The sequence below is a fragment of the Oratosquilla oratoria genome, chromosome 21 (assembly GCF_046742065.1).
Source record: "Oratosquilla oratoria isolate Oo_2021 chromosome 21, ASM4674206v1, whole genome shotgun sequence".
Lineage (NCBI taxonomy): Eukaryota > Metazoa > Arthropoda > Malacostraca > Stomatopoda > Squillidae > Oratosquilla > Oratosquilla oratoria.
In genome coordinates, this window is record NC_134797.1 from 60549405 (window position 1) to 60572794 (window position 23390).

The 23390-nt window shown below is 45.8% G+C and overlaps 1 protein-coding gene across 7 annotated transcripts in view; it reads right to left on the reverse strand.

Moving 5' to 3' along the window:
• The window catches only part of LOC143036983 (uncharacterized), a 64834-nt gene that overhangs the window by 8774 nt on the left and 32670 nt on the right, over positions 1 to 23390 (reverse strand). For all 7 annotated transcript variants that reach the window (XR_012967448.1, XM_076205080.1, XM_076205081.1 and 4 more), the window contains 3 exons: positions 21608 to 21789; positions 11752 to 11823; positions 342 to 507 (listed from right to left, as the gene is read on the reverse strand). Coding sequence is in view for 6 of the 7 variants with exons in the window: in XM_076205080.1 (XP_076061195.1) it covers positions 342 to 507; positions 11752 to 11823; positions 21608 to 21789 (420 nt within the window). In the remaining variant the exon portion in view is untranslated. The remainder of the gene's footprint in view (positions 1 to 341; positions 508 to 11751; positions 11824 to 21607; positions 21790 to 23390) is intronic.

Genomic DNA, 23390 nt, shown 5'->3' on the forward strand with positions numbered 1-23390 from the left:
GAAAAAAAAAAGCATACATGTTAAAAGGTTTGAGGTTAGGTTATGGTAGTGAATACAGACAAATGGATAAAGGTGTGGTAAGTAAGCATTACTAAGAGATCATACCTATTTATCCCCAGATTTTCAACTTTTTCTTTTCTTTCCACTCCCCTGAAACTTTTCACTCTGCCATTTCTACATCTAACATTAAACCACCTCAATTAACCCTGCTAATGATGACTGATGACTTGTATCGTTGCTCTAGCTCCTGCCAGGCAATTTTTTCTGTTCAGGAAACATCATATTCCATTAGTCCCTCAATACCCCCAGACCATGCTAATAACTTGCTGATGTATACGTACCTATATATAATGCAACAATGGAGAAGAGAATGACTATAGCAATCCAGACAACATCTTTGAAATCTAGGCGTTTGGTGGGTTTCTCTCTCATGATACTGCAGCAAGCTGAAATCAGATGTGTAACAGTCGCCTCTAAATCATTGTGGGTTTCCCTGTTCTGCCATGCCTGTAAGGTACGAGTGGCTAATGAGGTACTGGATGTTGCTCAAAATAAACAGAGATCATTAAGGGAGAGAGTTGGTACAGTCTCCAATGGATCTAAATATTATTACCACATCACCTCTTGCTATCTCATTCTTCCAAAGTTAGTTGTCCCAATCTCTTCTCCTATGTCTTATCAACTAGTCATAGGCAGTTGGTGGAAAAGGAATAAAAATTGAAAGATGTTTTGGATGACTGATAATACTGTAGATGGTTAAAGAAAATGGAGAAAAGTGGGAGGTGAGCCAGCTGTTGTTTGCGGACGACACGGCGCTTGTGGCAGGATCGGAGGAGGGATTGAGGAAGTTGGTGACAGAGTTTGGGAGAGTATGGGATAGAAGAAAGCTGAAGATAAATGTGGGTAAAAGTTAAGTGATGAGATGTACAAGGGGTGAAAGTGGCAGTAGACTGGAAGTGAGCATTAAGGGAGAGCGACTGGAGGAAGTGGATAGTTTTAGATACTTGGCTGCAAATGTGGCAGGAAAAGTTGGAGTGAAGGTGGAGGTAGAATGCAGATTGAGAGAAGCGAGTAAATGCCTTGGTGGTTTAAAAAGTGTAATGAGGAATAGACATTTGGGAATGGATGCTAAGAGGAGACTGTATGAAGGAGTGGTTGTGCCAACAGTACTGTATGGGGCAGAAACATGGAACATAAGAGAGGAAGAGAGAAGGAGTTTGAATGTGCTTGAGATGAGGTGTCTGAGAAGTATGATGGGGGTTACTAGGCTAGATAGAGTGAGAAATGAGGAGGTGAGGAGGAGAACAGGGGTGGAAAGGGAGTTGGGAGATAGGGTTGATGAAAGAGTATTAGGATGGTTTGGACACATGGAAAAAATGAGTGAAGAAAGACTAGCAAAAGAGGTATGGAAGGCAGATGTGGAGGGAGTGAACATGAAGGGACGTCCTAGGATGAGATGGATGGATGGGGTGAAGGGGGCTTTGGGGAAGAGGGGAAGGTCTGTTGAGGAAGGACGGGAGAGGACAGAAGACAGAGGTGAATGGATAATGTTTATATGTGGATGATGTTGTGATGCATGAGGTGGAATGGGTGGGGGGATGGGGGGTGAGGTAGTATGTGTGAGCAAAATTTGACGCAGCCCGAAGGGATTTCTCCCCGTTTTCTCCTTTTATGCATGGGGGGACGGAGAGGGGGGGTCGCCGATTTAATGAGCAGCCTTGCTGTGGATGTGCTGTGTCTTGTGACACTGCTGACCCAGGGCAGTGGACAAGGTGCAGGGATGACCTGTCATCCAGGAAGTGCTAAAATAAGAGGGAGGGTGGAGGGGTGTGGAGTGTGTTCAGGGATGGAGTGGGTGGGAATGATTTTATGCCTTTTCCTTTTTGGCTACCTCCCTTGTAAGGGATGTATATATATATCAAATAAAACTTAAACCCACTTTCGGAGAAAGATAAGCTGAGATACAGAGTAAACTGTATATTTCGACCACTAACTGTGGTCCTCTTCAACAGTTACAATTATAGTGTACATAGACAAGGGGTTATATACAGAGGAGGAAGTTACAGTGGGGAACTCAGTAAGCCTCAGGTCACTTGCTCTGAGTGAGGTTGGACGTTTTGTCCTGTGGAGATGAATTTATTAACTGCCATACTAGTAATGGCATCTGGTGACCATTGACCTTTAGAAGTATTATAATTTGGAAACTGTTTTATTAATGAGGACTCAATACTTTTTCTTTTGAAACTATAATGTGATTTATATACTGTAGCTGCATTCCTCCAATCTATTCTGTGATCCAAAAGACTAGAATGGAGGAATACAGCCGAGTTTTCTTGGCCGTATTTTAAAGAATTTTTATGTTCTTTGATCCTAGTGGGTAGATCACGTCCCATTTGTCCCCAGTACACTTTTATTACAATCGAGACATACATACATACATACATATACCAAGGCTTTTTCCCCCTTACAAGGGGGGTAGCCAAAAAGAAAAAGGCATAAAATCATTCCCACTCATTCCATCCCTAAATACACTCCACACCCCTCCACCCTCCCTCTTATCTTAACACCTCCTGAATGACGGGTCATCCCTGCACCTTGTCCACTGCCCTGGGTCAGAAGCAGTGTCAGAATCGAGACATGGTATCTTATATACTCCGGGGTTGTCCTTATTAGATGTTCTGTGATGGACATTTACTACTTTTTTAAAAATATTATTTGGGTAACTAAAAGTGATCCTAATTTGGTTACTAGGTAATAATTTAGATGCGGCATGTATAGATTCATTATAAGGGAGTTTAATATTTGATTTTTCCCAGACAAATTTTGTGTTGGAATTGGTTGTTCTAAAATAACTGTCTTTGGCTTTGCCGAGGGCTTTTGTCAAAAACCAGTCTGGGTAGCATGAGGAGGAATGGGCGGGGAAGTGGGGGGTGGGGTAGTATGTGTGAGTAAATTTTGACGCAGCCCGAAGGGATTTCTCCCCGTCCTCGCCTTATATGCAAAGGTGGACGGAGAGGGGGGGGTCGCCGATTAAATGAAGTGGCCTCGCTGTGGATGTACTGTGTCTTGCGACACTGCTTCTGACCCAGGGCGGTGGGCAGGGTGCAGGGATGACCCGTCATCCAGGAGGTGCTCAGATGAGAGGAAGGGTGGGAGGGGTGTGGAGTGTATTTAGGGATGAAATGGGTGGGAGTGTTTTTGTGCCTTTCCCTTTTTGGCTACCTCCCTTGGAAGGGGGAAAAAGCCTTGGTATATGTATGTATGTATGAGTGGGTACTGATTCAATTTCTGAGTTGAGAAATTCCGGGCTGCAAATCCGAAGAGCTCTTAAATAAAGGCCCGAGGCAACACTATATTTTATATTATCCGGATGATTACTGAAAATTTGTAAATAACTGCCCATATGAGTAGGCTTCCTGTATACTGCAAAAGACAAATTTTCTGGACATCTGATCACTAATATATCAAGAAAAGGTATTCTTCCTTCAATTTCCCATTCTACTTTAAATTTAATGTTATGTGGTAAAAAGGATTATGATAGGAAGAGTTAAGGGGGTACGCGACACCTGGGGGGGTGAATTTGGTCAAGATATGGCATTTTTCAAAACTGTGTTCAAAATGTTCGTATACCACTTAGAAATAAATCCCGACAAATAATTTTCCAGCCGCGCGCAATTTAAAGGTCCTGGGTGAGGTTTAAAAGGACAGATTTAAAGGCGCAACCCACACTAGAAGGAGGCGTGCCACTTAGGACCTTCAGGCGCAGCGAATAACGTTGAAATTTGATTGAATTTACACTCGCCCAGTGTATCAACGGCCAATACGATTGTGGAGGGGAAGGGAGGAAGGTGGAGGGAGAATATTTTGCCAACTTTGTGCGAAACTAAGCGTTAGTTACCGGCTAGCTCTGAAAAGGGAAGTACGCATGTCTCATGAGCTCTCATTGCAATCTATTACTTTAGCTAGTACATATTACTCTTTAGTACAGTCATCATGGGTAGCAAAAAGAACAAAAGAACATCACAATGACAAAAAACAGCAGTTAAAGATGGCAAGCAGTCAAAGACGACTAAAGATCTCACCACCTCTCACTCCACCACCGCCCTCACCTGCACCTCTGTGACGGTGACAGAGGTAAAGGACAACATTAGACTAAACAATTCAAAGAGGAAGATTAAATCCAAAGAAGAAAGCAAGAGGAAAAAGATCAAGGATATACAGGAAGAAGAATGAAGAAGGGACATCATATGATGCTGGAGGGGGTGCCCTACCAACATAGATTGGCGAGGGGAATCTGATGAGGAAAGAGAAGGCGCCCACTACTGGAAAATAAACCTCTTTCCAATGATTTAGATACCCTGAAGACCCCCAGCAGAGAGGTTTCATATGAAGAAACCGCCAAAGGTGCAAAAAAGCAAATTATATGATGTCGTCTGTGCGTCGTCACTACTGTGACATACTTATACTTTAGTTTTTCAGTATTTAAAGTACTTATAATTAAAATATGTTGATAATTTTTACTGTACTTACTTATTATATAATAAGAATTAAGCCATGAAAAAATCAGTCAAATTGGTGAAACTATAAGCAAGTTACAGATATATTCATATTTCAAGTTGCCATATCTCCGTTCGATATTTTTCTACTTTTTTTTAATCATAAAAAATCTAATATACATTAGATTTAGATGAAACTTACAGGGAATATTACTTTTAGTAACTGCTAGGGCCGATCGTTCGAATATTTTGAATAGGATGAAAGAGTTCGGAGTAATAATGGAAACGAGCAAAAAAAATTTATTTTTCACGATTTTTGCCAGACATTAAAATTGAAATGCCTGTATGCAAAAGTATAAAGGAAATTGTTCAATTACTCAATGACCGGCCCTAGGTGTGCCTACTGACTAATCATAGACAAAATATAAAACAAATTGGTCCATGTATTATGGTGCTGTGCACTTTTAAATGTCGCTACTGGTATACGTACATGTGTACATGTGTACATACATCATTCTGCTTCACCTAAAATGTAGGCAATATGGATACCTATTTACCTGAGAAGTTTCAGCTCTTTACTCTAAATATTTTAGAAAATGACCTCCAGGTGTCGCGTACCCCCTTAAGGATGTACATGTGCTAAGGGGAGAGGGTGGGGGAATATCAGATCATTTTTTGGTGGAAGGTAAGTTGAGAGTGGAGGATAGATGGAGAAAGAGGAAAGGGACAAAAGGTAGGGAGGTTCTTAGAGTGAACTCCTTGAATGAAAAGGAAAAGGAGAAGGAGTACGGAAAGAAGCTGAAGGAGGAGTGGGAGGGAGTAAAGGATGGAGTAGAGATGGGTGTGGAGGAGGAATGGGGATGGTTCAAGGAGGGAGTCATAAAGTGTGCAAGGATGGTGTGTGGAACAAGAAGGACAGGGGGAAATAGAAGAAAGGGTAGTGAATGGTGGGATGAGGAAACAAAGAAGGTTGTAGAAGAGAAGAAGCGAGCATTCACAGATTGGTTACAAAAGAGGATGAGGGAATCATATGAGAGGTACAAAGAAAAGAAAAGAGAAGTAAAGCAAAAGGTAAAGGTTGCAAAGAGGAGAGCAGATGTGAAATGGGGTAAGAGTATGACAGAAAATTTTGAAAGTAATAAAAAGATGTTTTGGAAAGAAATTAAGAGAGGAAGAGGAGGCGAATCAAGTAGGGAAGAAAAGGTAAAAGGTGCAGATGGAGAGATGATAATGGAAGAGAAGGCAGTAAGGGGAAGATGGGCAGAATATTTTAGGGAGTTGCTAAATGTGAAGGAGGATAGGGAAGGAAAGATAGCTGCAGTGGGAAATGCGAAGAAAATGAGAGTGATGAGTGAGGAGAATGGAGGAGAAATAAGGAAGGATGAGGTGAAGGCAGTTGTTAAGATGATGAAAGCAGGTAAGGCACCTGGTCTGGATGGATGCCATGCAGAATGTCTGAAAAAGGGAGGTCAAGTGATGGTGGACTGGTTGGTGAGGTTATTTAATGTTTGCTGGAGAGAGGGTAGAGTACCGGAGGACTGGAGGAGTGCCTGTATAGTTCCTCTTTACAAGGGAAAAGGGGACAAGTGTGAATGTAGTAGTTTCAGAGGGATTAGCTTGTTAAGTGTAGTTGGGAAGGCTTATGGGAGGATCTTGATTGAGAGGATTAGGAGAGGAACAGAAGGAGTAATTGGTGAGGAACAGTGTGGATTTAGGACAGGTAGAGGTTGTGTAGATCAGATCTTTGTGGTAAGACAGATATGTGAGAAAGCTATAGGAAAGGGGAAGGATGTTTTCTGGGCTTTTATGGATCTGGAAAAGGCTTATGATAGGGTAGACAGAAAGGCACTGTGGGAGGTTATGCAGATTTATGGGATAGGAGGAAAGCTTTTGGGAGCTGTCAAGAGTTTTTATGAGAGTAGTAGAGCTTGTGTCAGGATTGGAAATGGAGAGAGTGAGTGGTTTGAGGTAAAGGTGGGACTTCGTCAAGGATGCATTATGTCGCCCTGGCTGTTCAACTTATACATGGATGGGGTGGTGCGAGAGGTGAATGCAAGGGTAGTGGGTCAGGGATTGGAGATGGTTAAAGAAAATGGAGAAAAGTGGGAGGTGAGCCAGCTGTTGTTTGCTGACGACACTGCGCTTGTGGCAGGATCGGAGGAGGGATTGAGGAAGTTGGTGGCAGAGTTTGGGAGAGTATGTGATAGAAGAAAGCTAAAGATAAATGTGGGTAAAAGTAAGGTGATGAGATGTTCAAGGGGTGAAAGTGGCAGTAGACTGGAAGTGAACATTAAGGGAGAGCGACTGGAGGAAGTGGATAGTTTTAGATACTTGGGTGCAAGTGTAGCAGGAAAAGGTGGAGTGAAGGTGGAGGTAGAATGTAGATTGAGAGAAGCGAGTAAATGCCTTGGTGGATTAAAGAGTGTAATGAGGAATAGACATTTAGGAATGGATGCGAAGAGGAGACTGTATGAAGGAGTGATTGTGCCAACAGCACTGTATGGGGCAGAAACGTGGAACATAAGAGAAGAAGAGAGAAGGAGTTTGAATGTGTTTGAGATGAGGTGTCTAAGAAGTATGGTGGGGGTTACTAGGCTGGATAGAGTGAGAAATGAGGAGGTGAGGAGGAGAACAGGGGCGAAAAAGGAGCTGGGAGATAGGGTTGATGAAAGAATATTAGGATGGTTTGGACACATGGAAAGAATGAGTGAAGAAAGACTAGTAAAAGAGGTATGGAAGGCAGATGTGGAGGGAGTGAACATGAGGGGACATCCTAGGATGAGGTCGATGGATGGGGTGAAGGGGGCTTTGGGGAAGAGGGGAATGTCTGTTGAGGAAGGAGGGGAGAGGACGGAAGACAGAGAAGAGTAGAGAATAGTTGTATATGGATGATGTTGTGATTGCATGAGGATGAATGGGCGGGTAGTATGTGTGAGCAAATTTTGACGCAGCCCGAAGGTATTTCTCCCCGTCCTCTCCTTATATGCAAGGGGGGACGGAGAGGGGGGGGTCGCCGATTAAATGAAGCAGCCTTGCTGTGGATGTGCTGTGTCTTGCGACACTGCTTCTAACCCAGGGCGGTGGGCAAGGTGCAGGGATGACCCGTCATCAAGGAGGTGCTCAGATGAGAGGGAGGGTGGGAGGGGTGTGGAGTGTATTTAGGGATGAAATGAGTGGGAGTGTTTTTATGCCTTTCCCTTTTTGGCTACCTCCCTTGAAAGGGGGAAAAAGCCTTGGTATATGTATGTGGTAAATTATTGAGACTATCAAGAAAAACGTTGAAAGAGCCCCCATTTGTCATCCCAGATAGTGAATACATCATCGACATATCTGAACCAGAACATATCGGCTGGTTTGATACCAGGTAAAAGTACGCACTCAAAGTATTCCATGTATAGATTCACCAACACCGGGGAAAGGTTGGAACCCATGCTGCAACCATACCTTTGCCTGAAAAAAGAATTATTGAAGGAGAAAACATTGGAGGTAATACAAAGACGTGTTAAACTAATAATTTTTTAATCTGAAAGGGGAAGTTTATCTTGTGACGGTTGCAACTTGGTTTCCAAAAAACTGAGAACATCTACATTTATGTTTGTGAATTGCGAAACTATATCGAGACTAAGCAATTTACTGTGTTCTGGGATTTTTTGTTTCTTAATTTTATTTATGAAGTGGATGTGCTGTGTCTTGCGACACTGCTTCTGACCCAGGGCGGTGGGCAAGGTGCAGGGATGACCCGTCATCCAGGAGGTGCTCAGATGAGAGGGAGGGTGGGAGGGGTGTGGAGTGTATTAGGGATGAAATGGGTGGGAGTGTTTTTATGCCTTTCCCATTTTGGCTACCTCCCTTGAAAGGGGGAAAAAGCCTTGGTATATGTATGTATGTATGAAGTCCTCAGAATGTTTAATGTGGGAGTTGGAGAAACTTCCTACGAAAGGTGAAAGAATTCCCGTGAGCCATTTGGAGGTCTTATTTGTGCAAGAATTCCTGTTTGATATAATTGGTCTAAGGGGAATGCCTTCTTTGTGGAGTTTAGGGAGACCATAGAAATTTGGTAGCTGAGGGCTGATAATTTTTAACTTATAGGAGACGACTTATTCAATAAGTGCAGTTTCCTTAAAATAAAGAATAACACCAGCAATGTCTTATCTTCTGACGATGACTCCATCAACCACTGGAGGGAACATTTTAGCCTGCTTCTCAACCACCCACCATATCCTGAGGACCCCACCCTTGCTGACGCCACTAATGCCGCCAATGACCTAAAGCCAGATTACACTACCACTCCCATTACCCCAGATGAGGTCAAGGCTGCCCTGAGGAAGCTGAAAAATTGTAAATCTCTCAGTATCTGTGACATCACAAGCGAGATGCTAACTGCCAGAAGTGGCCTTCTGATCCAATGATTCATCCAAATCACAAATCACATGTGGATCCTCAAGAATCTGCTCAAAGATTGGAGATGGGATATTATTCTACCCTTTTAGAAAAAGAAGGGCAACCAGGTTACCTGGAAGCTGTTAACCTGTATCCTTCTTACTAGAGAGATCGCAGCTATGAGAAGCAGATGATGTACCTAACAAACAGGTTTCATGCCCAGTCTTCCCACCACTGTTCACATCTCAGCCCATTTACCTTGTCATCAAGAAGGCACTGGAGCTCAGTAAGGGCCAACACCTCTACATCATTTTCATTGACCTCAAAAGCCTTCAATACACTGGACCATGTCACCACATGGAAGATCATAAAAACCCTTGGAGCACTGTCCAAAATGACCAGCCTTTTCCAACAAATGTACAATAATGCCAAAACCTGTGTCTGTGTGAAGGTAAAGGCTCCAAGTAGTTCCCTGTCATCAGTGGAGTACGTCAGGGCTGGACTGCCACTATAGATCTTTGACTACTTGATGATAAAGATCTGTGACATATCCCTTGCAGACCTTTTCAACTACATTCAACAAACTGATCCCTCTAAAACTACTACAATTACATTTGTCCCCTTTTCCCTTGTAAAGCAGAACTATATAGGCACTCCTCTAGTCCTCTGCCATTCTACCCTCCCTTAGATAAACATTATACAATCTTACCAATCCACTATTATTATACAGTACCTCCCTTCTTCAGACACTCAGCATGACACCCATCCAACCAGTGACTTACCTGCTCTCATCATTTTCAAAACTACTTGTACCTTATCTTTTCTTATTTCTCCTCCATTTTCCTCTCCCATCACTGTCATTTTCTTTGTGCCTGCCATGGCTACCACCAATCCCTCCCTATCCTCCTCCACATTCGACAGCTCTCTATAATAATCTGCTCATCTTCCCCTTACTGCCTCTCTTCCATTAACATCTGTGCTTTTTACTTTTTCTTCTCTACTTGACTCACCTCCCCCCTTCCTCTCATAATTTCCTTCCAAAACATGTTTTTATTACTTTCAAAACTTTCTGTCATGTTCCTCCCCAATTTCACATCTGTTCTCCTCTTTGTCTCCTTTATATTATGTTTTGCTTCTTATTTTTTCTTTGTACCCTTCATATGTTTCCTGAGTCCAACTTTGCAACTAATCTCTGAATGCTCATTTCTTTTCTTCAGCCATACCTTGTCACTCCCTCCTTGAAACACCCCCATTCTTCTTCCATTCCTACCTCTGCTCTATCCTTCACCACTTCCCACACATCTCTCAGCTTCTCCTTGTACTCCTGCTCCTTTTCTTTCTCATTTCAACAGTTTACACTAATCAACTTTCTACCTTCAGCCCTTTTCTTCTTTCTCCACCTACCCTCCACTCTCAGTTTATCTTCCACCCAAAAAAATTATCTGATATTCCCCCACTCCCTCCCCTAAGAGCATGGACACCCAAAACACATAATAATGATAATAAATATAATAATAATGATAATTAGTAATAATGGAATTAGAAATGGAGAGAGTGAATGGTTTGAGGTAAAGGTGGGACTTCATAAGGGACGCGTTATGTCGCCCTGGCTGTTCAATCTATCCATGGATGGGGTGGTGTGAGAGGTGAATGCAAGGGTGGTGGGTCAGGGGCTGGAGATGGTTAAAGAAAATGGAGAAAAGTGGGAAATAAGCCAGTTGTTGTTTGCTGATGACAATGCACTTGTAGCAGGATCAGAAGAGGGATTGAGGAAGTTAGTGACAGAGTTGGAGAAGGTGTGTGAAAGAAAGAAGCTGAAGATAAATGTGGGCAAAAGTAAGGTTATGAGATGTACAAGGGAAGAGAGTGACAGCAGGCTAGAAGTAAGCATTAAGGGAGAGAGACTGGAGGAAGTGGATAGTTTTAGATACTTGGGTGCGAATGTGGCAGGAAAGGGAGGAGTGGGATGTGGAGGTAGAATGTAGATTGAGAGAAGTGAGTTAATGCCTTGGTGAATTAAAAAGTGTAATGTGAAATAGACATCTGGGAATGGATGCTAAGAGGAGGTTATATGAAGGAATGATTGTGCTCACAGCACTGTACAGGACAGAAACATGGAACATAAGAGAGGAGTTTGAATGTGTTTGAGATGAAATGTCTGAGAAGTATGATAGGGGTTACTAGGCTAGATAGAGTGAGAAATGAGGAGGTGAGGAGGAGAACTGGGGTGGAAAGGGAGTTGGGAGATAGGGTTGATGAAAGAGTATTAGGATGGTTTGGACACATGGAAGGAATGAGTGAAGAAAGATTAGTAAAAGAGGTGTGGAATGCAGAGGTGGAAGGAGTGAGTATGAGGGGGCATCCTAAGATGAGATGGATGGATGGGGTAAAAGGGGCATTACAAAAGAGAGGAATGTCTGGTGAGGAAGGACAGGAGAGGACAGAGGATAGGGGTGAATGGAGAAGGGTTGTGTATGGATGATGCTGTAATACATAAGGGGAAGTGGATGGGGGGTGAGGAAGTATGTATGAGAAATAATTTGACACAGCCCGAAGGGATTTCTCCCCGTCTTCTCCTTTTCTGCATGAGGGAATGGAGAGGGGGGGGTTGCCGAATTTATGAAGCGGCCTTACTGTGGATGTGCTATGTCTTGCGACACTGCTTCTGACCCAGTGCAGTGGACAGGATGCAGGGATGACCCATCATCCAGGAGGTGCCAAGATGAGAGGGAAAGAGAAGGGTGGAGAGGAGTGGAATATGTAGGGGATGGAATGGGTGGGAGTGGTTTCTATGCCTTTTTCTTTTTGGCTACCCCCTGTGTAAGAGCCTTTGGTATATGTATGTATGTATAAGAACTGATAGGTTCATCCATACCTTAATCTGTAAGTCAACAATTTCCTCTCGTAGAACTGTAAAGTTGAGGGAATGGCTCCACCAAATGGCTGACTAGAAGAAAACCATTGAAAAGTAATCAATTAGCATAAGTGCACTCTAGTAGTGGTATATGAAATTCACCGGTATATTTCACTCAGCTATTTTACATATATTTAATAATAAGAAGCAAACTTTATTATGCAGTATTTGTTTTCTTAGTAACTTTTATCCAATGAATGAGGTTTGATGACACAATCAAGCAAAATGTCATACATGGAGTTAAGAATGGGAAATGAGGTTCAATACTAAAAAATGCAGACTACTGAAAGTGGCCAATAGTGGCAAAAGACCATCCTTAAACTATTCCTTGGGAAGTGAAAAATTATGAGGACAGTAGACTATTACAAAAAGATCTAGACACTATTTTTGCATGGGGCCAAGAAAGGGAAATAATGTTCAATAACAAAAAATGGAAAGTACTCCAAATGGGCAATAGTGACAAAAGACCATCCTTAAACTATTCCTTGGGAAGTGAACCCATTACAAAAGCTAAAAATGAGAAAGATTTTGAAGTGTTGATAAAAGACAACCTGTCACCTGACAGACAGATCAGAGGATTGTGGCAAAGATATACCAATTACTGCAGAAGATCAAAGTGGCATTTTACTATATGGATGAAGAGATTATGAAAAAATTCATTGAAACCCTAATCCATCCAAGACTGAAATATGTGTCAGTAGTATGGTCCCCACATAGAGTGAAGGATATAAACAAAACTGAGAGAATACAAAGGCTAGCAACCAAACTGATCCCCAGCTTGGCAGATAAACCATATCAGGAAAGACTAATAGCACTGGATCTACCAACTTTGAAATGAAAAGAGTGAGAGTGGTTACTCAGGTTGAGAGGAAAAGGTAAAGTGTGTAGAGAGACATACATTAATGGAAATAAAGGTGGTAAGGGGATGATGATTAGAGTATTTCAGAACTTTATTTAAAGTGCAGGAGGATAGGGAGGGCCAGATTTTGGCAGTAAAAGATGCCAGGAAAATTACTGTGATGGGAAAAGAAAATTATATGGCTATAGGAAAACATGAGGTACAAGGAACACTGAAAGTCATGACAGCTGGTAAGGCACTTGGGTTAGAGGGATGGTTTCAGTGGATTGGCTAGTGAAGTTGCTTAATATGTGCCTGTGGGAGAGAAATATGCCAGAGGACTGGAAGAGTGCTTGTATAGATTCTTTTAACAAAAGAAAAGGGAACAAATATTGTTGGGTCCTTGCTCTACGAACGTACAGTGACTGTCAGGGAATGCCCGGTAATGCCCGCACGCCTCCTTATATAGGTGGCGCTGAGGGAAAACGTATTGTACCCACCCAACATCCCCCCTCCAAGATAATGTGTGCTAACAAGAACACATTGAGCTGACGAATGTCACGTACAGTAGGCCACAAGGCACAAGGAAACGAAAGTGGCCAGGCATACAAAGAAACAAAATAGAATACAGTTCGTCACAACTGTGAGTGCAACGGGACAGTGCCCGTTATACATTACAATGGGCGTACACTACATTAGATATAGTCATTTAGCCACCCTGGGCGCTTCGTTTGTCTTCTCAGGCGTTGCTGGGGTGGAGAAGGAGTTGATGGGGGCTCGGTTGTTAAGGTCACCTCGTTCCGTGCCTCTGGTAGTGCTCGCGCGGAAGTAGGCCTAAGGTGTTTCCTGTTCCTGAGGCTAATGCGGCCACTCCCGTCGAGTCTGATGGTGTATTGCCTGTGAGGGAGCGCCTCCACTACCATGCCCGTGCGATCCCACACATCGGATGCCTGGTTCTGAACCCTCACGCGGGTACCGGGGGCCAGGGGTTGAAGGTGTCTGGGCGTGCTGTTGGCCATCAGGGTGTTACCAGCCTCCCCCATCTGCACCTCTCTCTGGCGAAGCGTTCCGCCCCAGTGCCTGTCCACCCTAAGGTGCCAACGGGCCGTGGGCACCCCGTCGCGCAGCTGTCTGCCGGCGGCAAGTTGGGCGGGGGACTTGTTTATTGTTCGCAGTGGAGTGTTGAGGTACTGGAGCAAAGCGAGGGAGGCTTTATCGGTGTCCAATGTCCCATCGCCGCCCGTGTTGGTTTTTATGATTCTCTTGGCTGATTTTACTGCCGCCTCTGCTCGCCCGTTCGACTGGGGGTACTGTGCTGACGATAGGCGTGCTGTGACGCCCCAGTCCCTAAGGAATTCAGCCATTTCCTCGCTCGCCAGGTTCGTACCTCCGTCGGTGGACAGTTGTTCCGGGGCACCCCATCGCGTGAAGTAACGCCTCAATTGGGTTTTGATTCTTTGCGATGTGGCACCGGAGGGGAAGTGGGTAAGCTCCAGCCAACCAGTGAGCCTGTCGGCGTACGCCATGTAAGTGTTTCCCTCGTGCTGGAACATGTCTGCCACTGTAGACTGGAACGGGTATTCTGGGGGCGGTGTGATGACGAGTGTCTCCGCGGGCTGCGAGGGGGCGTGTGTTTCGCATGACGTGCAGGATGCCCTGTAGTGCTGCAGGTCTCCCTCCATTCCGGGTCAGTATACGCATTGCCTTGCCCTCCGCAGCATCGAGTCGAGCCCCTGGTGCCCGGCGTGTAAGTTCGCAGCCACCTGTGGGCGGAGGGACTCGGATCACGAGGCGTACACACCCCTGTTCGAATGTGTACGTCACCAGGTCCTGGATAACTGCCAGCCTGTCTCTTACGCCATAGAATGGGCGCAGGCAGGTCACCTCTTGTGATTTGTGTTGGTGCCAGTCCGCGGCTAGCACTTTGGCCAGCAGTAGTTGGTACACGGGGTCGTTGGCGGCGAGCTTTCTCACCGCTGACTCATCCAGGATGTGACCCTCGTATCCTGCTGTGGCAATCACCGCAGCTGCGATTGCTTCGGCGAGGTCCTCGTCCAGGTCCGCATCAACGTCCGATGGGGGGCTTCTGAGGGCCGGGTACCTGGATAGAAAGTCCGCCGCGGCGTTTCTCTTCCCGGGCAGGTATTTGACCTGGAAGCGGTACTGCAATGTTCGCTCCTTTAGCCGGAAGAGTCGCGGGTTGACCACCTCTGACAGAGCTCTGTCCCCCAAGAGCTTGGTGAGGGGGCGGTGGTCGGTGACAATTGTGAGGTTCGGGCATCCCAGCAAGAACAGCCTGGCTTTCTGGAGGCACCACGCCACGGCTAAAGCTTCTCCCTCTACTGCGGCGTAGCCAGCCTCAGCAGCAGTGAGGTGGGGGCTGCCGCACAGGGCCAGGCGCCAGCCCGCCTTGCAGCAGAAGGGGGCAACAGCGGTACTGCTGCAGGATGACGAATCCGATACCTTCCCTGCTCCAGTCCGTGATGGCTACTGTCGGGCGTGTCTTGTCGTAGTACGCCAGGCCGTCCTTGGCCAGCTGGCATATGGTGTCCTGGGTTCGACGAAACTTTTCTTGCAGTTGCTCGTCCCAATATACCGATCTGCCGCATGGTTTTTTCAGGAGCTCCCTAAAGTCGTTCATGATTGGGGCCGTGGTGAGGAAGGGGGCGAGCTGGTTCACGAACCCGTACCACGACCTGATGTCCGAGATGGAGGGCTTGTCCGGCATGCTGAAGTTCTTGATGGCCGCAAGGCGTTCATCCGTGGGTTTATATTCGTCCCAGCCCAGACGGAAGCCCACGAAATCGACTTCCCTCCGAGCGAACTGAAATTTCTCCGGCTTCAGCGTAATCCCCTTGGCTGCACATGTCGACAGGAACTCGTAAGTGTGCCAGAAAGCCTCCTCGATGCTGCTGTCGTAGAGGAGGGTGTCGTCGACACACTTGTACTTTCTCGTAATGCCCTGAATGGCATCGTCAAAACGCTTGGTGTACGCGTCGCCGGCGGAGCAGTGGCCCATGGGAGTACGGCAGTACCTGAACCTTCCCCATGGGGTGATGAAGGTGGTGAGACTGCGGCTTTCCTTGTCCAGTTCAACCTGGTGGTACCCCCAATAGGCGTCTGCTACTGTCTTGAAGGAGTGCTTGGGGACTCCAGAGACCATGTCAAAAGGGGCGGGGGTGTGGTGCGTCTCCCTTCGGCACGCGGCGTTGAGGCGCTGATAGTCCACAGTGCGCCGAGGTTGGCCAGACTTCTTGGGTACCACCACCATGCGGGCGCACCACTCCGTGGGCTCCCCTGCCGGGACGGGCTCGATGACGCCCCGCTTGATGTCTTCTTCTAGCTGGGCCTTCACCTCGTCCTCCCAGTGCCTCGGCACCGACGCCGGGCTGTGGCAGGCGTGGGGGATGGCGTTGGGTGCCAGGTGGATGTGGTGGGGCTTGCCCTCCATCACCGGCAGAGGATTCCTGGTGGTATTGAAGGTTGTGGCCGAGAAGTGTTGTAGCAGCCACTCCTCCAGCCGTTTCGTCTGCTCCTCATGTGGCGGGAATGGCATTGTCTCAGGTCTCATAGGTGGCTGACCGAACTCAGGAGCTGTACTTTCTGCCGTCAGCGTCCGCACCGCCGGCCGGGAGTGGGGGAAGCTGGCGGGCACTAATCCCAGCTCCTGGCACGCGCTGAGCGACAGGAACAGCGACTTGGCAGAGGGTATGATGTATACGTCTTGCTCTGCTGCAAGGCCGCCTAAGGATATGGTGCACCGGCACGATCCGAGGCATTGTAGTGGCAGGTCTGCCACGTCCCGCAAGGCCGCCTGCCCCCGCAGCTGCGCGGGTCTAATGCGGAGCCTGGACAGCAGAGCCTCCCCGGCGACGCACACCTGGGCGCCGGTGTCTGCAATGGCCGCGGTGCGGTGCCTGGCTCCCCCTCCATGCGTAACTGTTACCTCCACGGTGGGTTGGCGGGTTACCTGTGTGCCTGCTATTGTCACGGAGCCTGAGATGACGTTGGCAGGCGTGGCGTTGTTGGGGCGCTTCGAGCTCCTGCAGCACCTCTTGAAGTGGCCCCGTTTCTTGCATCCGATGCAGTAAGCTTCCCTGGCCGGGCAAGAAGCCTTGTCCAGGGCGTGTGTGGTACCGCAGTTCCAGCAGGTACGCGAGGGCTGCGCCTTGCCATCCGTGGTGGCCGCAACGTCAGGCGGGCAGTTCTCGTTTTCGATGACCTGTGCGGTGCCAGCCGCACGACCGGGTTCCCGCCATGAGCTCTCGTCCATGGCGTGCCGGCGAGCCGCCTCGTACGCGGAACACATGGCCCTAAGGGCGTCAACGCTGTCTGTAGAATCGCACACTTGGTACACCTGCTGTTTTAACACCGTGTCACGCAGTCCTACCGTAAGCTTTTTCAGGAGCAGGTACTCTGAGAGGTTGCAATTGCACTGGGGACACTGAAACGCACAGTCGTTAGCTTTCTGAGCACCCCTTATGAAATAGTCACTGACGCACTCGTCCTGCCCCTGGGCAATATTAAAGAACTCGGCCCACTGTACCGCTTTGTTCGAGGAGCGGAGTACTAACTTACCTATGGCATCTAACGACTCCTGTTGTGTTAGGGCGTCCCACTCGGCGAGGGTGAACCTGGCGTCTATCGCGCGCTGCAGTAATGGAGTACAGAGGAGCCTGATGTGGTGGACCGCATCCTGTTGTGGCCATTTACATAGAAGGAGCCAGCATTCCATTGACCGTCTCCAAGACCTGAAGGCTGCCGGGGTCATTTCCAGGTCACATTTCTCAGGAGTAGCCGAGGGGGATACCCGAGATGTGGGTGATGTGTTGCTGTGGGCGCCAAGGGCCGTCATGTTGGCCTGTGGCGTGGTGATGGCCTGCTGCTGTTCGGTGATGGTCCAAGGCGTCGAGCGTGGTGACCGGCGAGGTGGGGGCATCTTGAGCAATCGTAGGTACTTGAGAACTAACTGCGCCATGTTGGGTCCTTGCTCTACGAACGTACAGTGACTGTCAGGGAATTCTGGAATTCTGGAATTCAAGAAAAGACCACCTCGCTTGCGCGGGATCGGGTTTTGTGGGAGGGGAAGAACGTCTGTTAGAAAATGAAAAGATAGTAGTGTATAAAAGAGGGCTATTGCCACCGGGCGAATCGCGAGCAATTAGGGGCTAGATTGTTGTCATGGCATAGGAGGACTTGACCAGGAGCTTGGAGGGAAGCGCCCGACGCCGGAGGTTAGGAGGTTGGGATTACCAACGGGGTTACCAACGGGGTTAGGATCACCAACGAAAGTTGAGAAAATGGTAGGAGGCGTAGTAGTAGAGAAAGGGGGAAAAACGGAAAAATCTTTAGTGGGAGGTAAACTGAAATGAGAAGATGTAGTATAAGAGAAAGTGAGAAAGGAAGCGAATTTTAGTCGAAGAAAAAGGAAGTGTATATGTTTGTGCGTGGGATGCGGCTATGTTCGTGAGAGGTGTGTGTGTGTAATTTACGGTTAGTGAGTAGATTTCACTTCCCGCGTTTAGAGGGCGTTCCTGATTAGCCCCAGGTAAGGCATGAGGATTCCTGTTTTACCCCAGGTCAGGTTTGAGTAACGATATTATTATTATTACTCAAACCTGACCTGGGGAATCCCCGGTAATGCCCGCACGCCTCCTTATATAGGTGGCGCTGAGGGAAAACGTATTGTACCCACCCAACAAATATGGATGTAGTAGTTTTAGCTGAATCGATCTCTTGAGGTAATAGGTGAAACATGGGAAGGAGTAACTGGTGAAGAAGTTTGGGTTTAGGAAAAGTAGAGGGTGTGTGTGTGTATATATATATATATATATTGTAAGGCAGATATGTGAGAAGTTTTTTGCAACAAATAAGGATGTCTTTTGAACTTTTATGGACCCTGAGAAGGCATATGACATAGCCAACAGGAATTCAATGTGGGAGATGTTCCAGATATATGGGATGGGGAAGACTGTTGAGGTTGGTTATGAGTGAAAGTGTTAGAGAGAGAATGGAGGGTTTTATGTATTTCAAGCCACAAGTGGTAGGGAATGGAGGAGTGTGGGTGGAGGTAATCTGTAGAATGAGGGAAGCTAGTAAATATCTTGGGGAAAAGTGTCACAAGAATGGGTATCTGGGAATTAATGCAAAGGAAGACAGCACAAAGGGGTGATTGTGCCTACTATATAGGATAGAGACTTAGAACTTAAGTGGGCAGGAAGGAGGAGTTTGAATGTGTTTGAGATGAAATTTTTAAGAAGTACCGGTATGTTGGGGATTAAGAGGATACATAGTGTGAGAATTGAGATGAAGCAGAATGTAGGGGTAAAAAGAGGGCTAGTAGATAAGGTTGATGAAAGAATATTGGGATGGTTTGAGCATATGGAAAGAAGGAATGAAAAAAGACTAGCAAAAAGATTGTGGAAGGAATATTGGGATGGTTTGAGCATATGGAAAGAAGGAATGAAAAAAGACTGGCAAAAAGATTGTGGAAGGCACATGTGGATGGAGTGAACTTGAGGGGAACACCAAGAATAAGATGGATAGATGGCATGAAAGGGGCTTGGTGTACATGGGGAATGTCTGTTAAGCAGGAAGGGCCATGGGCAAATGTAAATGGAGAGAGTCTGAATGGATGGTAAACTGACATAGTGAGGTGGAATTTCTTCTCGTCTGCTCTGCATTTTGAGTGGAGTGAGGATGGTTGTCATATAATGAAGTGATGGAGGTAAACCAGCTTTGGCTGTTGGGCCCTGCTGTGGAGGTGTTGTGTCTTGTTGCATTACTCCTGACTTGGGCAGTGGATAGGGGAAAGGAATGGTTCTTCATTTACAAGGAGCTAAGATGAAAGGAAAAACAAAGTGTTGGGTGGGTGAAAGATGGATGCATGCCTTGGATGGCCATCTCCCCTGTAAGGGTGATATGGGGTTTTGTTATATATATACATGTGTGTACTTTTTTTTCATTCAAAAATATAGCAAGGGAATCTTCTCTCATTTGCCGGACTTAAGAGCAAGACTCCAATAGCTAGTTATTCACAATCCAGCCAAAAGCTTTGCTCTTGTGAATTAATGCCAAGAGCAGCTTTATAGACAAATGTACTCTCGTGGCTCTAGCCAAAAGGATATTCAAAGATAAAGATTGATTCACAAGGGAATGGAGTAGGAAGTGGGAGATGGAATTCAATATTAAGAAGTGTAGTATAATGGAATTTGGAAGAAGCAAAAAAAGAATAGTGGGATCATATAAATTGGGAGAAGAAGAAATAAAAAAGTAGAAAACGAGAAAGACCTAGGAGTCATTATTATGAATAATATGTCACCTGAGAAACATATAAACAAGATTTTTGGAGAAACTTATAATTTAATAAGAACAATCAAAGTGGCATTTACATACCTGGATGAAGAAATGGTGAAGAAAATACTAGTCACTTTGATAAGACCAAGATTGGAATATGCAGCGACGACGTGGTCACCAAGTACAAAAAAATATATAACAAAACTTGAAAGAATACAAAGAGCAATTACAAAATTGGCACCAACACTCTCAAAACTATCATATGAAGAGAGACTAGCAAAACTTGAGCTACAGACATTAGAGCAAAGAAGAGAGAGAGGAGATTTGATAACTATTTATAGAATCATGAAAGGCATAGAAACTATTGATAGAGAGGATCTAATAAAATGGGATAGTAGAAATACAAGAGGACACAGAAAGAGAATCAAGAAAGACAGTTATAGAAGAGATCTGAAAAAGAACAGCTTTCCCCACAGAGTAATAGACATTTGGAGCAAGTTAGATGAGAAAGTGGTGTGTGCAAAAACAATACACAAATTCAAAAACAGTCTAGATAAAATGAGATATGAAGACGGGGCACCACGAGCATAGCTCCCCTTACTGTAAAATATAACTAGGTAAATACAACTAGGTAAATACATCCATTTACCTCATAAAATGACATAAACTTATTTAAGGAAAGTAAAAACTGAAAAGGATTGCAAATTACTGCACGAAGACCTGAATAAAGTATGGAACTGGAGTCAGAAATGGGAAGTGGACTTCAATATTAACAAGTGTAGCATAATGGAGTTTGGAAAAAGCAAAAATAGAATAGCAGGGCAATATAAAATTGGAACCAAGGAGGTATACAAAGAAGGAGAGATCCAAAAAAGATTCAGGTGTAATTATCTCAAACGACTTGTCCTATGATAAACAGATAAACAAAATTGTCAGAGAATCCTACAACTTGCTAAGATCGATAAAAGTGGCATTTACATATTTGGACAAAGAAATTATTAAAAAAAATATTGGTCACACTGATAAGGCCTAGACTAGAATATGAGGCGACATTGTGGTCACCCAGTACCAAAACGAATATAAAGAAAATAGAAAGAATCCAGAGAGCAGCAACAAAAATGGCACCTGCACTTGCAAACTTGCCATATGAGGAGAGATTGGCTAAACTGGAGTTACCAACTCTGGAGCAAAGAAGAGAGAGAGGTGACCTACTGACCATCTACAGAATCATGAAGGGCACAGAAATACTCAAAAGAGAGGACTTGTTAAACTGGGACAAGAGAAGCACAAGAGGACATGGAAAGAAAATAAAAAAACATAGCTACAGAAGAGATCTGAAGAAAAAAAGTTTTCCACATAGACTGGTGGACACTTGGAACAAACTGGACAATAAAATAGTGTGCACAAAAACCATTCATGAGTTTAAGAGCAAACTAGACACTGCGAGATATAAAGGTGGGACACCACGAGCATAGCTCCCCTTCCCACAAAATACAACTAGGTATATATACTACCTCAGTAAATCATTCCTCATATAGCAGCTATTTTGATAAGAAAACAATAGTGAACTTTTGGGAAATGAGTGAGAGACAGAACAGGGACAAAATGCTGATACAACTATGATGTGGTGGTTGTGGGAGGAAAGGAAGGCAGCACAGAAGTGTGGTAATGGGATGGTGGCACCTTGTATTCCGTAGGATCGACAGCAATGAGGAGAGCTGCTGTAAGCTGAGTCAAATTGAGTGTTTTGGCTGCCTGCAGGGTGAGAGAATTCACAGCTGGTGGTTTTTCCTGTGATGTTTCACTAGCCGCAAAGTTACCACCAGAATCGTTAGCGTCACTTCTTACACGAGTTCGCTGTGCACCTATGGGCGATGTAGAAAATGTATGAAGAATGCAAATATCAGGAATAATTGAATGAAGAATTGGAGCCTTCAGGACCATCGAAATGTAGAGGCCTGAAATTCCAGAAAGTGTCATTGACCTTACTCTTAAACTAGATGTTTATGACTTGTACTGCTGATCATTGTTGACACCTCAACATGGCAGGGCACAAACACATCTAGTGTGCTATTGATATAACTGTTACTAAAGTCACTTGAATGAGTTCTTACACCCTTTGATTTCAGGGCCCTTGCTCCTCTTGCTAAGTTGAACCCAAGAAGAGTTATGGAAAAAGTCACAAATTAGAATACACATAGAAAAAAAGGTGATGCTATTGGTAATGAAACAAAAAATAAAAGTTTTCAGTGATGACATATGCTTACTACACATTAGTGACACATAGGGCTTGATGGTGCAGTGGTCCATTCTCAACTGCTAATTCAGCAATCCAAGTTCTAGTCCCACCCAGAGCTAAAAAATATCAGCATTGCTACATTTTCAGTCAGCATGTTGTGGTTAGGTTTAGACATGCCAGGGGAATGAAACTCACAGTAACTATGTACTTGGCTTTACTTAACTCTAAATGCATAAAGGGAGAACTTGACATGTGGAGATGACTGTTGCTTGGAGATGAATGTTGCTTGGAGACGACTGTTGCTTAGAGAAGACTTGCTTGGAGATGACTGTTGCTTGGAGACAACTGTTGCTTGGAGATGACTGTTGCTTGGAGAAGGGTACTGCTTGGAGCGGAGAGCTGCTTGAAGGTGTTGTGTCCTGGAGTGAACCGATCTCTCGGCTTGGTCCCCCTCCTTATAAAGGAGGCTGGTGCAGACCCAGGCAACTTGTGCTGGCTCCTGATTGGCCCGTTTAATTTTCTTGTGGACGCTCTTCTTCACTACGCTTGCCAACTATGACAAGTGGGGTACATAGGCCTAAGTCGAGTGTCTGCCGACCGGTCTCCGGCGAGTTTTCCGGGCTTCTGATTGGTCAGCTGCCTTGCGTTCAGATGTCCTTGCTGACTATGCTTGCCCACTATGGGACATATATAAGCTTGGGTCAGAATGCGTCACGGCCAGTCTGGTTTAGACTGGTGGCGTGTCGCCACAATACTCCCCCACTTCTTTGGGAGCAATCGCCGTGGAGGGTAAGGCGAGACGCGAGTGATGTGGCAGAATCGGGCCGGTCTTTTTACCACCCGACCAGAACGGGTGATTGTGCCATCAGATGGCATCTCCGGAGAGGACGGCCTGGATGATGGAAAAGGCGGCGGCAGGGTGCTGGAGGCGTGGTCGCTGTGTTGGCGAGGGTGATTCGGCTGGGCATGGAGCTGTGGGGATATATGGTTAGGTGAGAATGGTTGCAGTGAATGGGAGGGTGAGTTCGGAGGGAAGTTAGGGATTTGGGGGCCTGGGGGAACACTGGTGGTGGAATGCAGGGTTGGCCTGGGTGATGGAGGGGGTGGTTGCCACGAGGAATCTGACTGAGCCTGGCTGCGTGGGGTTGGGGGATCAGGTGGAAAGGGTTGGCCTGAAGGGACGAGTTGTCCTGGGGGAGGGGTGGTGTCCTGAGGTTCGGGGGGGAA